General features: G+C 43.6%; 1 protein-coding gene across 1 annotated transcript in view; it reads left to right on the top strand.

The window, feature by feature from the left end:
* Window positions 1–9,620, top strand: part of PKP2 (plakophilin 2) — a 60,696-nt gene extending 51,076 nt beyond the window's left edge. The window contains exons 8-13 of the mRNA XM_084622566.1: window positions 153–314; window positions 826–999; window positions 1,685–1,838; window positions 3,098–3,287; window positions 4,790–4,877; window positions 7,981–9,620. Of these exons, the coding sequence (XP_084478692.1) occupies window positions 153–314; window positions 826–999; window positions 1,685–1,838; window positions 3,098–3,287; window positions 4,790–4,877; window positions 7,981–8,049 (837 nt within the window). The 3' untranslated portion in view covers window positions 8,050–9,620. The remainder of the gene's footprint in view (window positions 1–152; window positions 315–825; window positions 1,000–1,684; window positions 1,839–3,097; window positions 3,288–4,789; window positions 4,878–7,980) is intronic.
* The last annotated feature ends 8,429 nt before the right edge of the window (window positions 9,621–18,049 follow it).

The following is an 18,049-nucleotide window of genomic DNA, read 5'->3' as shown; positions in this document are numbered from 1 at the left end:
GGCCTAATCACTATTGTCTAGTTCTTCTTTAGGCGACCAGAAACTAAAGGTTGGCCATGTAAGATCCTGAATCAAACATTCCGCCCATGTCTGTATTGTCTCTTTGACACATGCAGAGAGCTATAATGACATTTACTTCTTCATTATTTTAGGCCACAGAGAACTGCGTGTGCATTCTTCACAACCTTTCCTACCAGCTAGAGTCAGAGCTGCCTAGCAGTTATGCCCAGAACATCTATATACAAAGAAAAAATACTCCTACCAATGATAAAATCTTGGGGTGCTTTGGAACACGCAGCAGGAAAGCAAAAGTGGTAATGTGTGAATTTATTATACTTTGAATTATTAGGCAGATCTAGTGTGGCTGGTGGCGAATGGTGATCTAATGACAGCTGCAATAGACCTGGGGTTCTTCAGGGTTAATGACTTGTCTGGCAGGGTGAGCCAGCCAAACTCATTTCAAATGAATGACACTTCACTAGAAGCATGTAGGTTTCTGACCCACTGCTGTTAGTATTACAAAGTCTGATGTCACAATATTTTTAAATACTTATCTTTTATAAACCATTGTCTGAGTCCACAACATATTGTAGTTTGTTATATCTGGGTGTCTGAAGATCCAAGCAATGGACTTGATTCTGATTGTACACTAGTTTTACACTGATTTAATTTTGTTGATTTCAGTTGGTGGGGTTACTCCTGATTGACATTATTAAAAATAAAAGCAAAATCAGGCTACAGTTACAGAATGCCTCCTCTAGATTGTGGTGCGCTGGATCATATAAGGTCTTCAGTTCTAAAAGTTGGATCTCTTTACATGTTTAGAGGCAACAAGATACTCTGCTACCCGAGGAAAAGAGCAGTCCCAAAGGTGTAGAATCACTCTGGCATTCCACACTTATTAGGATCTATATCTCCTTAATAGCAAAAAGTACAAGAGACTACACTCAAGAAGCATCTTTGGGAGCTCTCCAGAACCTCACAGCAGGCAGTGGACCAGTGAGTCATCCTGTTTCTTGTTTCTTTTTTCTTTAATTTAGAAATGTGGAGACTAGGGCTGCAATATGAGATGTTTACAGCTTTGAGCTCAGACCCCCATTGTGAAGTTACAAGTTCACAGAATTGATCAATAAGAAAGAATCTAAGACTATGGACGTGGGGGAGCAGGCTCAGAATTGTGGATACGTTCTGCTTAGCACATTAAGGGGCTGTTCCTTCTCTGTATGTGTTTCCTTCTATGTAACAAGCTAATTCGTTGGGACAGGGAGGAAGACATGGGTGAAAATAATTAGGATGTAACACATTTTTTCTTCTAATAGTATAATTATTTCTCTATGAATTTCCCCAAAGAGCAGAGAACTCCCTCTGGCACACCCACAGCCAAAGTATTTTTAAAGTGTCATCACTTTTCTAGTGTACGCCACCGACTGGCCAAACAATCCCAGGATCAGGTGGTACAAAAGTGATTTAAAGCTGCTATTGCATCACCCATCTCTTCTGTCCCAGCTTCTGCTTAGTTCAGGGTCTGGGCTAATATCTCAAACATTCCTGAAAATGGTATATAGGGACCTTCGTAACTGCATTGCCTGCACTTTTCAAAAGATGAGATAACTTAATGTGATGTTTATTTATACAGCAGTAGAGTCATAACAATTGCTCATTAGAGTTGTGTGCCTTATGACAGATGCCATTTTCAGCCGCTCATACTGTTGTCCAGAAGACAAATGGCCTTCAGAGTATTCGATACATGCTGCATGTAAGCAATCCAAGTACAAGGAGGACTGCCGTCTCATTGCTCAGGAACTTATCTCATAATGCCTCTCTGCAGAGTGAAATAGGTGAGCAAAGGACTCATGTTTTCTTTCAGATTTTATCTCTGTTTCTTCTCTATTTTCAGTTTTCCTTTTTTTTTTTTTTTTTTTTTTTTTTTTTTTTTAAGAAAAGACTGGATTAGTGGATTTAACAGATTTAGGGCCAAATGCTTGCAGTCTTTTTTCAGGTAAAGGTCCCATTGACTAAAATATAGGTTTTGCCCAAGTGAGGAACATAGGCTCAGATTCTCTCTGTTTAACAGTATTCTGTATTTCTCAACATATCTTTTCAGAAAAGGTTAAATGAAAGAACTTAAATCAGTCCAGTTTTGGAGACGGAATATAGTCTTGCATTTAAAGTAATTCACACACTCATAGGTTTACCATGATGTAATTAATCCCTATGTTTGGCGCTTTGAGTGTAGCCACTAGCTGTCAAGTTCACAGTATGCTGGCATTGCAGCCTCTTCCCACTGGCACTAGTGAATAACTGAGAATAACTGAGGCCCTACTGTAATAGACATGATTAGAAACACGAACCCAGGAGGCTCCTTACCCACTGTACCAGTGCAGCATTTAACCCAATAACTTGAGTATATTTTGTTGTAGGGATCCATGCTGCATATTGCTATGCATCTCTTGAGAAGTGCTGAGTATCCAGAACTCCCACTGATTTGGTCTCAAGTATCACTTTTCTGAAAGGGTTCTTAAGCACATGCATAACTTTAAGCACATTTAATGTTCAGCCCATGCTTAGGTGCTTTCCTGAATCAGGATTGGTTTATGTACATTCTTAAATTCTTTCTTAAATCAGGGCCTTGAATTGGAGTTCAGAAAGCTCAGTAGCTCCTGTGATCAGGCCCATAATATATATACCTCACAGTTCAGAATTGCTACGCTAACATTTATGCTATATGCATCACACCTTGCACAGTTAGTACAAAAATATTTTATAAGTTACATGAATTAATTGAAAGTTAGTGAAGTGTCCCCAGCTTGGATGGGTTGGAGTAAAATATAATACATGTTTCTGCCTCAGGCTGGGGGGCTGCAAAATACACTGTAGGGAGGAAATATCAGCCTAACAATATTTATAGCTAGACATCATTATACCCACAATTGGCTATAAAATACCACCGTGAACTTTCTTATGAAGTGGCAGCCCACCTGTTAGCAGACACCCAGTAACATAGGTGGAGTAAACCTGGTATTCGTGTGTTGCTTATACAAAGCAGAATATATGGTACATTTGTAGCTGAATTCTTTGTTTCCCTTTCATCCTCTAGCCAGAAACGTCTTACCAGATTTGGTCTCCGTACTTCCTGACTCTGTCCAAGGGTCAGATGTTACCAATGAGACCATAGCTTCTGTCTGCTACGCCTTGTACAACTTGACCCAGAACAGCTCCCAGAATGCACGGCTTCTCCTAAATACAGATGGCCTACCAAAAATAATGAACATCAGCATGAGTGACAAGTAAGCCATTTTCAAGTTCCCCCCAAGATAAAAGAGCAGCAGCACCATTGGAAAGAATAAAGCTTAAAGGAATAGACAGCCTAAATAATAATCGTAGTGTGACTCAAATCAAATACATTGGGTAAAACAACGAAGCCTTTTTAAATAACTGCTCTACCCTGTCTTTTTTAATGGCTCCTCAAAAGGTGATAGGTAAGGCAGCTAATCTTTCAAAGAAGTCACGGATTCTGTGACTTCCCGGGACCTCCGTGACTTCTGCAGCAGCAGGTGTGGCTGACCCCAGGGCTGCCTGAAACTGAGGTGGCCCCGGGGCCAGCCACAACAGCTGCAGCTCGGACAGCACCAGGGCCAGCCACACCGGCCGCTGCTCCGGATGCACCAGGCAACTGGTCCTGGGCGCTGCCCCAGAACAATGGTCTGGGACCAGCAGTTGCATCCCGGGCCGATGCACCACCAGCAGCAGCTATTGTGGCCCAGGCCGCTCCCTCCTCCCCCACCCCAGAGCAGCAGCGGTGAGGCCCCAGGCCATCCCTCTCCCCACAAAAAACTGCAGCAGGTCCTCGGGCCACCCCCCATCAGCAGCAGCAGCTGCAGGGTCCTGGGCTGCCCCCCTAGCAGGGCAGGGCCCTGGCCAACCTTCCCAGCAACAGCGGTGGTGTGCCAGAGCGGCAGCAGTGTCTACCGGAGCGTCCCCCACTCCGAGCACCTGCAGCACCCTGGAGCCCCCCAGACCACCAAAGATTTAGTCGGGGTATTTATAATACAAGTCATGGACACGTCACGGGCCGTGACTTTTTGTTTATTGCCATGACCCCATGACTTTTACTAAAAATACCCATGACTAAATCATAGCCTTAGTAATATGCTAGGGCTGTGTCTCCACTGCATACCACTGATGGCATCAGGTAGGGCATGTGTAGATACCCACAGCAGTGCTTTTTATACCTGTACTGGGGGGTGTGCAACGTATGTAGTCTATCAGCCACTGTAAGGAGCGAGCAGCGTAGGCGTACCCTATATTATAGGAAATTCATCTGTTGGAGGATTAGGTCTTTTATATGAATAATTCTCTTTGTGCCAGCCCTTCTCTCATATGGGTGAAATTCACCTCAGTGCAGGGGGCCTACCCAGGACTGTCCATAAACTAAAGCCCCACTTTAACCCTTAATATTGGGTTTAACTAGTACAGAGGGCCTTCGATGGGCCCACTGTGCTGCAGTGTCTTTCACCCTTAATGAATACCCCTTAGAGGTGGAGAGTTCAGGCTACTCTGTTGGGAATATCATCACTAATAGCTAAAGCAAGGAAGCGTGTCCCCTATGCTACTGTAGGTGGTAGGGATGTCATGAGCTGTCTTGGAGAACCTGGGAGAATGAACTCAACTCTTGTCAGGGAAATGAAGGAGGACCTGATCATAAACAATCATGTTTTTAAGTCTGAACACACACTGTGTTCACAAATTGGTATTTTAAATGTTTTATATTTATTTTTACAAATTGCAGTAATATGCTCAGCAAAGCTAGCAAAGCTGCCTCCGTCCTCTTGTACTCCTTGTGGTCACATACTGATCTCCACAGTGCCTACAAAAAGGTAAGATCTGGGTTATTGCAAACATTGAATCTGCCTTCAAATTAAACTGCTTTGCGGGTTTCTTTGTGCAGTTCATAGAATGCGATGTCCTGTATACAGAACACGTGTGGAACATCTGGGAGGTCTGCATTGGTGGTAACAAATCCGTGGTGTGGATCACACTGGGGAGAATTGTATGCTTAATTTGGTGTCTGTGTGCCGGATCCTGCTCGGTAACGAGTGCCCTCAACCCCCCCTTGGATACTCAAATTGTCTCTGTTTTGGGCTTCCTATGTGCTGCTCGAGTTGCTGTAGACGCTGTTGCTTGTTGTTGCAGTAGTACTGGTGGTAGGCTGTACATCAGCAGGTGTGAATCCAGCACCTGCTGAACTAATTTGAAATGGAGGAAATAAGACATCAACAAAAACAAAGGCAGGACAGGATACCACCGTCAAGGCAGTTGTGTGCTGGGTTTTTTTCTTTGTTTATTTAAAGTCCAGGTGTTAGGCTATGTCTATGCTAGGGCCTTGTCTACTCTAAAATGTTTTGTTGACAAAAGTTACACTGACATGCAGCCACCACTTTAATTAAACCACTGTTGCATGTCCACACTATGCTCCTTGTGTCAGCAGAGTGCATCCACACTAGCAGCTGTTGCATTGACACAGAGAGCAGTGCACCGTGGATAGCTATCCCACGGTGCAACTGGCCGCAGGGTGCTTTAGGAATAGTCTGCAATACCTCAAGGAGCAGGTGCACCATCACATGATGCAGGTTTCTCAATCCCATAATTCCATAGGCATCCTACTGGATTACCAGCCGCTTCTCAATTGAAGTGTGGGGAATGGAAAGGGGGGAGAATGTGTGACAGAGTGGGGGGGGAAGGGGGAGACAGAGACAGTGTGTGTGTTGGGCAAGTGTGAGTAGGTTAGCATACTGTCTTTTAAATTCAAAGAGCAGCTGGAAGCAACCAGTCCTGAATTAGGGGGAGGGGGAACCCTCACACACATCAGCCCCCCCCCCCACAGCAGCAGCCTGCTTGCCGCTGTGTTCCTAGTGCAGGAGAGAGCAGGATTCCACATTAATTGTTTTCTGGTTGCTTCTGGAGCGGAGCGGCGTGCTCAGTTGTCAGAACTTCCCGGACCTTTGAAAGGGGAGGGTTGTATGCCTGTGAAGCTGGAATGCAGGGCAGTGGAGTTCAAAACAATGTGCAGAGCAGTCACGGTGGGAATTGTGGGATACTGGGGGAGGCCAATTATGTTGACATAACAAACGGCAGCATCTACACTGATGCTTTGTCACTTTAACTTTGCCGCAAAGCACTTTATGCCTCTCATTGAGGTGGTTTTATTTTGTCGGCAAAACAGGAGAGTTTTGCCGACAAAAGAAGCATTGTAGTGTGTACTCCTCCACATTGTAGTGTGTACTTAGATCATCCTTTTACAGTAACATTTCATATGCTTTGTCTGTGGCTGGCAGTTGGCTTTTGTCCTACGCATTCCCTTTGTTTTCAGACTTGTCATTAACTGTAATTATAAATTATAAAAGCTGCCTTTTGCCAACAAAACTATGTAGTTTCAGAGTAGCAGCCGTGTTAGTCTGTATTCCCAAAAAGAAAAGGAGTACTAGTGGCACCTTAGAGACTCACCAATTTATCTGAGCATAAGCTTTCGTGAGCTACAGCTCACTTCATCGGATGAAGTGAGCGAAGTGAGCTGTAGCTCACGAAAGCTTATGCTCAGGTAAATTGGTTAGTCTCTAAGGTGCCACTAGTACTCCTTTTCTTTTTGCGAAAACTATGCAGTGTAGACAAGGCCTAGAGAGTTTACAGCAGCACATCTGTACTGCTGCAGCTGCGCCCCTGTAAGGTCACCCACGGAGCTGCTCTGTGCTGAAGGAAGCTCTCCCGTCGGCATAATTAAACCACCCCCACTGAGGGCGGTAGCTATATCAGTGGGAGAGCGTCTCCTGCCAACATAGCACTGTCCTCACATGCGCTTCTGTCGGTGTAACTTATGTCAGTCAGGGGTGTGGTTTTTTTCAAGCCCCTGCATGACATAAGTTTTACCGACAAAAGGGAGTGGCAGGGGAAGGAGTGTTGGCCAAATTAAACAAACAGGAAATGGTCAAACCAGAATTAGCCAGCAAACCGGCTCTCGTCTTTCCACTTGGAGCCTGCGCAATTGCTTTTTTCAGCCCACAAGGGGGATCACTTAAATCTGGTTGATGAGTTGGGTGCCTCTTCCCTGAATTTCTTAAAAATTTCCTCATTCTTTTTTTCCTGCTGTTTAGGACTTTCACCTTCTAAAACCCTCGGTAACTTAAAAGAACAGATCTTTGAGTTGGTGCTGCATGTTTTTTCCTGTCTGAAATTAGAGCATCAGTCAACCATAGATATAATAAGTTGGTTTAATTTGTCACAGCTCTCCAAGCAGACTTAAAAGTAATGGCATGTCATCTAAGGTCTGGCAAGCAAGTCTACTGCACATTGTGCCTCCCATCACAGTAGCAAAAAGCAAAGCTAAAGTAGACAAAATGCAAAATTGGAGCTCGAGTTTTCATAATAAAAAAATAGCATTTCACCACAGTATACAGAACATTCTGTTACCAGTACTGCATACACAGCAGTATATACGCAAACCAGAAATCTAGGTTGTAAAGTAAGGTGCTGTAACTGAAACACCTTTAGCATTAGTCTCCATTGTGTACAACCACAAATTCATTACAGTGTCATAGAGTTAAGATAAAAGCTGATGGCCTGAGTTTTCAAAAGTCACTAGGGGCACTTTTTTGTGCTCAAATTGAGACTCCTTTAAAGGGGCCCGGTTTTCAAAAACTTCTGAGCGCTGTCCTTCTGAAAATCAAACCTTTTTAAGGTGTCTAAGATTGGGCAATGAAAATTTGAGGCACCTAAAATCACTGCTCACTTTTGAAAAATTAGGCTGACAAAGAAGCAAGAGGAATTACTTGACCAAATAATATCAAATAAAATCTTAGATCATCCTTTTACAGTAACATTTCATATGCTTTGTCTGTGTCTGGCAGTTGGCTTTTGTCCTACGCATTCCCTTTGTTTTCAGACTTGTCATTAACTGTAATTAGATCTTTTTGTTTCATTCCAAAGGCTCAATTTAAGAAGACAGATTTCATCAATAACCGGACAACGAGAGCATACAACTCACTCAAAGACTAAGGCAGGCTACAAATATATAGAGACTGTGTGTGGTTTTGTATAATTATCTACTCATATCAGCCTGGCCACCATGAACTGTCAAGTGCATCTTTTGAAATAATGTCCTGTTATTTCTCTTCCTTTCTGTGTTTAGAGGGTATTTTGGCTGGACCTGAGAGAAACACCACCAACCATGCTCAGGTCTGTCCCTGGTCCTTCTTCCCCCTTCTCTGTGCACACAACCAGCCGCCTGCTGCTTGCAATCTATTCATTTTCAGCTCTGCTGCAGCTGTTACCAGTAAACAGTCCCCAGCCGGGGCTGGTGCAACATCAGCAACCAGATAAAGTGCTGTCAAGTATCTGACAAAACAGAGACTGATTTTGTATGACAGTTGATGCTGTCTTCTGCCTTTACCCTATATCACACTGTTCTCAGTGTATTTCAAAATATCAATCGTCGAAGATGGTGGTGTTAGGGATTCTTAGTGCAAATTTTTTTAAGCTTACTATACTAGTCAGTGTTTCAAACAATAGGTGTGCAGAGAGGTTTGAAATTCTGACCTGCAACAAATTCTTTATAGGCTACTTTTTAAAGATGGAATTCTCCAGGAAATAAATTTCACGTGTGCTGCTCAGGGAATAATAACTTTTTGTTAGCCGCAATTGTAGTCTTCCTTTCATCATGCATGCATAGCACTAAACATTTATCTCCACACCGTGTGAAATGGAACAGAAGATACAAAAAGTTGTTTTATCATGTGCATTTTTAAAAGCACCCAGAGAGTTAGAAGGTTTTTGGTTTTTTTTTGAAGGGAGTGTTTCTTTTTATTTTTTTTTTTTGTTTTTCTATTTCTTGTATTCAAGTGCTCAATGGCTCACCAGTCTCTCTTGCTTTGAGATCTCAGCAGCAACCGCAAAATTGACAAGCAGTAATACAGCTTCAGCTCACTTTCCTCCCCACCTCCCTTTCACTGCTGGCAGAATTTTTGGCTGTGTCCCAGAAGGAGTTTTAAAAAGTGCCAGCAAGTTACTCCGGGGGGAATTCTGTGCCACTGCGCAATGCAGATTTTTGCAGAAATCAATGTTGTGTGCGCAGAGTTTCCTTCTTTTCCCCACAAAAAAGGGCTGCAAAGATGTTGGCTGCCACTAGGGGCCACTGGACCCATCAGAGCCCAGCTCAAAAAATAGAAAACAAGGCCAGGGGGAGGGAACTGGAGGGTTCCCAGCAGCTGCAGTTCCCAGCATGCCCTGAAGGAAGGAGGTGGTAGCATGCAGGAAACTCCGTGCAAGCCTGGGACCCATCATCAGGCTGTTTCTCCCTCTGGATCCCTGGGCTCTAGGAGAGTAGCAGATGTGAGTGTCTAAGCCAGGGAGGGCCCCCTGGCTGGGCTCTGGGGGGAAAGGGGTGTGAATGTCTGGCCCCCCGGCTGGGCTTTGGGAGGGGAGAAACAGGAACTGGGTTGTCGTAGGGGTTTCTCTACCCCTGGGGGAATTTTGTGTGTATATTGGTACAGACATACTTGCTGGTATTTTGAAATAAAGTACCAAAATAATTGAAACTAACATGATTATATAGTGTTATTTTGACAAATAAAATTTGCAGAATTTTAAAATATTGTACGCCAATTTTTTAATTTAATGGTAACGAGAGTGGAGATTGGTCCTTATCTTTATTACTAAGGATATAAGTGAGAGATTAGGGACATTGTTGCTTAGGAGTTCATCTTATCCTGCTTTATATGGTTTCACTTGCAGACATAAATTATCCTTCGGAAAATCATAGTCTCTCCGCAGCAGTTAATTGCAATATGACAATCAGAGGAATGTGACTTCAGCTGTAGGAATAGGTAACAGCAGGAGATGAAATTCTAAGTAATACGACACTTGGGGTTTATGACATGGTCCTGTATCTGGAGGAGGGGAAGTAGGCTAAAATACAGAAAACATGCAATGCCCTCTGTAAAAAAGAACTGTCTCTTCATAAATTTTTCACGGCTGTCTTTGAGCCAGCAGCTGATCTTTAATGTATAAAACTCGATGGGCCAGATTATCAACTAGCATAAATCGATGGCACTCCATTGAAGGCATTGGAGCTATGCTAATTTTATGCCAGCTGAGAATCTGGCCATACTTATTTATAGCCCTCTTTTGCCCAGCCTTCACCCTCACAGCACCTTCACTACCAGCCTCTGGCACAGGAGCTATTACCGTAGCCCTGATCCACCCAAGGATTCCTCCACATTATGGAAATCCTCAGCAGAGTCTGCTTTATGACTGGGAGCAAAGACTTAATGGGCCAAGAGCTGTTCCCATGCATTTTAATAGTCCTCACCAAAGTTTCAGATCTTACCTTACCTAAAGCTATAACCAAACGAAGGACAGCACAGTAGCATATGCAAATGTATCTCTGGATACTCGGGAGGTAAATTCTGCTCTCAGATGTACGTTGCTGTCATTGACTTCTGTGGGAGCCACATATATGCACCCAATGCAGAATTTGTCCCAGGAAGTTTAACAAACATCACTATTTTCCGACCCTAGATCATTTTCATGTATTAATTGAGGCTTTTTCTTTGCTTTGAATGACTAACACCAAATGCATCAAGTGGGAGGTTCTTAAAATAGGGGCATTTGCAACAAGTTCTATTCCCAAATATAGATGTTGCTAAAAAAAAAAAAAAAACTACAAGGGGAAGACAAGGATACAACCTCATGTATGTTAAAATGTTTTCTTTATTTTTTAAATGCGATTGAAAACAGGTATTTAAAATCTGAATATTTCTCTCTGGTGTTGTGAAACCAAACCCTGCTACATTGTACTAATGAATGGACACCAGGAAGTGGCACTGAACAGTGTTGCACTTGCCTTGAAATGAGTGAAATGCAAAAACGTCTACAAAGAGCATAGAGGGTGAAAGTGAAGAATGAAAACCAACACAAGTACCACAGAAACAGAGCAGAAGATCTAAGAATTGAGAGGGAGACTATCAAAAGTGCTCAAGGTTGGCCTAACTCTGCTCCCCTTGAAGTCAGATTGAATTAATTATGGTGCTAGTTATAGCAAGTACAGAATGGGTTTTTTTTATGTTGGCAGTGTCCCTTTAAATCATGAGTGTTCAAAATGTATTTTGCCGTTGTAAGCAGGAAAAGTCAGAGCAGCCAGCATTTGAAAGTGATAAATAGGGATGTTTGGGAAGAAATGTAGGGACACACCTTATTATTAGGCTTGGGAGGATTCGTTTTTTATCGGTAAATGGTAAAATTGACATTTACCAACATACACGTACAAAACAGTGAAAAAATATTTCCATTGATGACAATCAAAATGTACAGATAGGCAAAGTAAGAAAAACGCTGCTTGAGAACTTACTAGAGTCCCATCTTAATGTGTGCAAAATGTGTTGTAATGCCGGCATTAGCAGAGCTGGGGCTGGGGCTCCATTTAGGTAGCTGTAACTTTTTGAATCTCAGTATCTGCTGTCATTAAGTAAGTGCTGTCTGACCCACCCAAATGTCCTGCAACTGTGAAAAAAATGCTTAAAACTCATAATTTTGTGCAACAGAACATTTAAATTGATAAAAATCAAATTCTGCCAAGGCAACTTACTACAGCTGAGCTTCTTTGTATATATGAAATCAAAAACATTTCAACCGGACTCCTAGGGGGAAAAACTGTTAACTGGAGAAATAATAAAGCACTCGCTCAAATGGAAAATCTGCCTTTGGATTGGATTGCTCTTAATGGAAATATTGGTTCTGAGTGAAAACTTCCTGCTTTCAAGCCTTATCTACCTTAAAGAGGGTAAGTCCATTTTTGTTATTAGATCTTGATATGAAGAAACAGAATTGCTGTAAAAGGACCATGTAGTGATGCAGTTTAGCTGTTTCTGGTTATACCAAAGAACTCCTGTATTAATCTGTTTGCAAGAGGGTGCCTGTTGCAACATTTCTTGCAGATGCAGTAATGATCTGCCCAAACACTTGGCATTCCTGAGTTCTCACTAGCCTTGGAGAGGTGTTTTCTATCAGGCTGATCACCCTGGTAGTATCTGAGCATCTCATAAACATTAATAAAATTATCCTCACTATGTTCCTGTGAAGCTGGGAAACATTATTACCCCCCATTTTGGAGAGGGATAACTGAGTTACAGAGAGATTAAGTGATTTGCCCAAGGTCATCTAGGGAGCCTGTGGCAGAGCTGGGAATTGAATCTAGATCTCCTAAGTCTTGGGCTGCTGTATTAACCAGAAGAACCTCCATTCTCTTTTAGCAGAAATAATTAATAGTTAATAATGCTGTGCTAGGACCATGGGATATTGAGGTGGATTCGCTGCCAGAGAGTGGTTCATTCTTTTCCTTGTTCTGCCCATCTAACTTCCTCTCTCTGCTGTCATGGCTGGTAAGTGAGGGGCAGGGCTCTCTATCTCTCTCTCCCTTGCCAATCCGAGTTCAGCTGCAGCCATCCACAATTATGTATCATAGCCAAAATAGCTTTATTAGACTGCGTATATGATTTTTTTTCCAGTTTGGGATAGAAATGATAAGGTATGTATTAAGTTAAACCCAACCACTGCTTCTGGGCCCATGCAAAGCTCAGCGGGGGAGAAGAGTTAGCAACCATAATGAGCCCTGAGACTACAAGAGCTCCAGCCCTTGCAACATTTAGAAGCATTTAGCCTGGTAGTGTGCCCTAAAGAAAGCAGCTTATGAAAGCTGAGGGATTGCTTCTTCTGTTTCTTCAATCACCCTGAGTCTGGATATTAGTGTGTCTCAAGGGTTATCTCAGCTTGCCCAAAGAATTTCAGATTTCCCTGTCCCTTGGGTTGTAGGACAGAGACCAGCAGCCTGAATTCACACACCTCCTCATTGCCTAGATTGAGACACATTCTGCTTCCTAAACACAATGAAAGTGCTACCGTCATGCTACAAGCTGGGACAGGTCATGGCAGCTCATGTAAGGTGTAGTAAAGTGGTCATCAAGGAGCTAACTGAGTTACTCAGAGTACAATGGGAAAATTGAGGGGATAAGTTCAGAAAATGAGGAATGGCAGCAATACATTGAAAAATCCGGCAACTATTTTCTTCCAAATGAGATGATAGATCAGGGCAGCCAGAGAGCTATTTTTTCCCCAGTGCCTGTGGCAGTAAAACCTCCTCCCTCTTGCAGTGTTTGTTACAAACTCAGAAACCAGGGGATACAAATTTGGAAGGTCTGCAGATGACCCTACCAGAGCATTATCCATCAAAGCCAAGCATCGTTGTAGAATGTTTCCAGTTTCATAGTAGAATGAGGCGGCAGGGTGACACTGTAGCTGGGTATGCGACAGAGCTAAAAAGATTAACTGAATATTGCTTCTTTGGAAACGTCCTAGAGGGACAGATTCGTTTGTGGTATTATGAACGAGAGAATTCAAAGGCGATTGCTGGCTGTGATGAAGTGGGGGGGGGTTCCCTTGTTATGTTGTATGTGCGTCTTACTGTGGAGCCTATGAGTTTTACTGTTTTGCATGAATACTGTGTGTGCCTCAGTTGCCCTGTGTGCTGCACCAATACCTCGGTGGTGGGAATAGGGGTGTGAGACTTTGGCTGAGACCTCTGGGGCAGGTGAGGCTGCTCTAGCTGCCTGCATATATACTATGACCGGTGCCCTTCGTAACCTGAGATCCAGGAGGGGGATGCACCAGGTGATGACCAGGTGACTCTTTGCCTGGGAAGCAAGACAAGGAGAAGGAGAAGGAGCAACGGGGGGTCGGCGGTCGTGTCGCTGGAAGCTGGCAGTCTGCTTGGGGGAAATGGAATAGGGGGAGTCCAGAGCTTCTGGCCCAGGACTCCCCAAGATGGACTTGGCTGAAAGTCACTGATTTCTGTGCTAACAAGTTCTGTCCTACTCTGTGTTCCTGTCGACTAATAAACCTTCAGTTTTACTGGCTGGCTGAGAGTCACATCTGACTGCGGAGTTGGGGTGCAGGGCCCTCTGGCTTCCCCAGGAGCCCCGCCCAGACAGACTTGCTGCGGGAAGCACACAGTGTAGAAGGGGATGCTGAATGCTCCAAGGTCAGACCCAAGAAGGTCAAAGCTGTGTAAGCTTCCTTCCCTGGCGACAGTATGCTCAGAGAGAGGAGGCATGTTCCCCCAGAGTCCTGATGGCTTCATATGGAGTAGTTCCAGAGCATCGCCCAGTGACTCTGTGACACTGGCCACAAGGGAACTTAACCTGGTCCAAAGCAGTAGACTTAGCAATTGCAATGGAAGCAGCAGTGAAAAACTTACAAAATTTGCACTTAGAATCCAACTGACTCAATAAACAAAATACAAATCCAGTTGCAAGGAATTCAGACTCCTGAGGTGTATTTCCATTCTGGAGAAGCTCATTTTGCCACCCTTTGTAAACTTAAAATAGCCTGGTGTCATATATGTCTCAAGACTGGACACTTGGCCAGAAAATGCAAAGGTGACTCTCAAACAGCTGTCATGTCCAGGAGAGTAGAGTCCAAAAGGCCAGCCAAAAAGAAGAAAGCAGAGGGCTTTTTACCTTGGGGAGATAGGAGACACAGAGACGGAAGTACACAATATGTACCATCTAAAAAGCAAGAAAGTGGGTCTGTACGAAGTAATGGTAGAGTTTAAATAATCAATCTGTACAAATTGAAGTAGGTAAAGGGGCTTCAGATCCTGTGATCAATGAACATGTATATTAGTGCAAAGCAGGACTGAGCACACTAGTGAATGCAGCAGCCCACGTACCTATACCAGGGAACCTCTACAGGAGGTAGATTTTGTGTTTTTTCCTGTAAAATATGAAAACCAGAAGAAAAAGTTACCGATCCTAGTGATCCAGAGACAAAGGCAAAATCTCTTAGGCAGTGATTGGTTGCAACCATGAAAACTGAATTGGGAGGAAATTTTCAAATTAGAACTTAGCAAAATAGCAGCATTCCAGAAGACTTGGACGCTCAACCAGCCATGTTTAAAGACGGGCTGGTGACCCTGGAGGATGTAACAGGGGTATCTAGGATTGGCTCAAGCCAAAATACCTTAAAGTAAGACCCGTTCCGTATGCCTGCAGAGAAAAAGATTGGGACCGAGTTATCCAGGCTGGAAAAGGAGGGTATCATTTCACCAGTGCTGTTTTCTGAATAGGCCCTGTCAATAGCACCAATGGTGAAACCAGACAAGATCATCCACATCTGCAAGGATTATAAAATCACGGTGAATCAAGTCTCAAAGTTAGACAATTACCCCATTCCACGAAGGGAGGACTTGTTGGCTGTGTTAGGCAGGCATCAAAAATTCAGTAAGCTGGTCCTGTTGCATGCATACCAGCAGGTGAGGCTGGAGGAGGACTGTAAGAAATATATGCCTCCAAATATCCACAAGGGTTTATGCCAGTACAGTAGATTGCCATGTGGAATATTGTCAGAGGGCCAAGGAAAATTTAATTGAAGGTGTTGCGTGTTGTAGTGAGGTCTGACAACACCCTTGTAACAGGAAGAAATGACACCAAACATCTGTCAGGCTTGGAGAAAGTCCTTCAAAGGTTGGAGGCAGCAGAACTTTGCTTAAAACAAAGTAAATGCTTTTTTATGAGCCCAGCAGTGGCGTATATGGGCTGCCAGCTAGACAAGGAAGGGATTCACTCTGTGGCGGACAGGTCATGGCAATTGAACAGGCTCCTGACCTTTGGAACACAACTGAGCTGTAAGCATACTTAGGTATGCTAAGTTATCATCACGAGTTTCTCCCAAATGTTTCAGCCCTTTAAGAGCCCTTGCATCAACTCCTAGGAAAGGAGACGTGCTGGTATTGGGGAAAGAGGCAAGAGAGACCTTTACAGGAGTCTAAAAATCCTCTGAGCTCCTTGTTCATTTTGGCAAAGAATCCTGTCATGTGATACTTCATCATGAGAGATAGGGCCAGTTTTGTCACATAACATGAGGGATGTCGGAGAACAGTCAAGTGAATATGTCTCCGCGTCACTGACTGAAACCAAGCCGGGTCATTCTCAGCTAGAGAAAAAAGTCAAGCTATTATTTTTGGAATAAAAACATTTCTTTGATACCCATACAGAAAACCTTTCACCATTTGGACAAATCACCAATTACTTGTGAGACTTTTCAGTGAAAACAAGAGCATGCTGGCCATGGCAGCTGCCCAACTAGACTGCCATGCTTTGACTTTAGTCACTGATAGGATTGTCTATATGCCCACACAGATGCCCTCAGTCTATTGCTGATACCAAAACAATCTGGCTCTATGGAGCTTCCAAGAGAGATTGTGTAACCCAGGGATCAGCAACCTATGCATGTGGCTACCTAACCCCTAACCGACCGAGACTGGCCAGGCTTCTGCACCAGTCCCAGGCAGCTCAGCTCCGGGGAGACAGGCAGGGCCCCACAGGTGGTGGGAAGCAGAGACTGCCCAGAGCCAGAGGTGCACTGGGGTCCAGCCAGGGGGCGGAGAGGAGTCCTCGGCTGGCTGGCAGGCCAAGAGGAGCAAGTGGTGGGCACGGGGGAAGGGGAGCTGGTGGGGTCTCAGGGCACAGTGCAAGTGGAGTAGGACAGGGCCCCTTCTGAGCATGGGCCTGGCTCCATGGAACCACTGGCGCCATTGTAAACCCAGGACTGCTTCCTTTCCCCCCCCCCCCCCCCGCTCCACATTTTTAAATCCTACCAACAAAACCCATTCATTCTGACCTTGGGCAGGAGGAAGAATCTTTTGATCCTTGAGCACAGCTCGGCTCGCTTACAGAAGCAAACAAGGTAACCCAAGGGTGTGACTTTCTGGGTAGCGTTAGCCGGTAGAGTGCAGTGCTTCTGTCACGGACACAGCAAAGAGAACAACCAGCCTTTTTATAGCAGTCAATAAATTTAAGTTGATGTTTTCCTTACCCTTTTCTGTGTACTTTGCACTTTTATAGGTTTATTTCCAGTGAATCACAATTCCAGGGAGAAACAATCTGTTCATTTCTTTCACACACTGATTGCAAAAGTTTTTTCCATATGCAGATAGCAGGAGAGTTACTAATTCAGTATCGTAAATCTGAATTCTTTCCTCTAATGCATCTCCCAGTGCTGTACCCAATCTACTTTAAAATGATTCATGTTAAAGGGCTTTAATAGCGTGGTTACAAAATTAACCTGTTAGTTATCCTAAGCTCTCATGTCCTTAGTTTTATCCCATTATTCCTAGCGATATGCCCCTAAGACTGCCCTAAAATATCCAGGCACATTAGGAAGGAAAGGAATGGGTTAATCATTTGACATGTCAATATTAAATATAATTTACAGAAATCACCGGAACGCCCCTCAAAGACACAGAGACTTCTGAACATGCACACCCTCCCAACCAAGAGAGGAAAAGCACTGCGGTAGTAAAGAGGAACTGGGATCTTATGGTTAAAGTACAGGACTAGTAATCAGGTTCTGTTCTGCCTCTGCTACTGACTGTCTGTGAACTTGAGTGAGTCAACTTAGCTGTGCCTTGGTGTTCCAGTCTGTAAAGTGGGGCTAATACTTACCTGCCTTACAGGGCTTTTGTAAGGATTTATGAATTAATGCTTGTAAAATGCTTTGAGGTCCTCTAATGCAAGATGCTATAAAATGTAACATGGTGGTGTGATTCTACTTGAAAATCTTGTTCATCCCCGTAAATGGGACTCTCAGCCTGCTTCTGACACTATAGAGTATGTGATGTTTAGTGGGAAAACTTGTGGATGGATGCAGGTACCATGTAATACAAAAAGCAACTATCTCTATTACAGTTGAGAAACCAAAAATAGGAGTTCAGGTTTGGATAAGAAAATTAAGTCTTTAGTTCTGAAATAAACAAGATGGAAATCTTGTGCAAATAGATTTTCTTGTCATATGACTAGCACTTCTGCTTTCTTCATGGCCAGAAATAGAAGTGGGGGGAAAAGTCAGTAACTTAACTGACCTCTACCCCAAAGCTTTTTTTAGAGTGAGCAAAATTCAGGAAGCTAAATTCTACATTATTTTGCTGAATGTGAGTGCACTAATAAAG

This window comes from Lepidochelys olivacea (assembly GCF_965140295.1).
Source record: "Lepidochelys olivacea isolate rLepOli2 genome assembly, chromosome: 1".
Lineage (NCBI taxonomy): Eukaryota > Metazoa > Chordata > Testudines > Cheloniidae > Lepidochelys > Lepidochelys olivacea.
The sequence above is the reverse complement of the archived record's forward strand: the minus strand, read 5'-3'. Positions and strand labels throughout refer to the sequence as shown.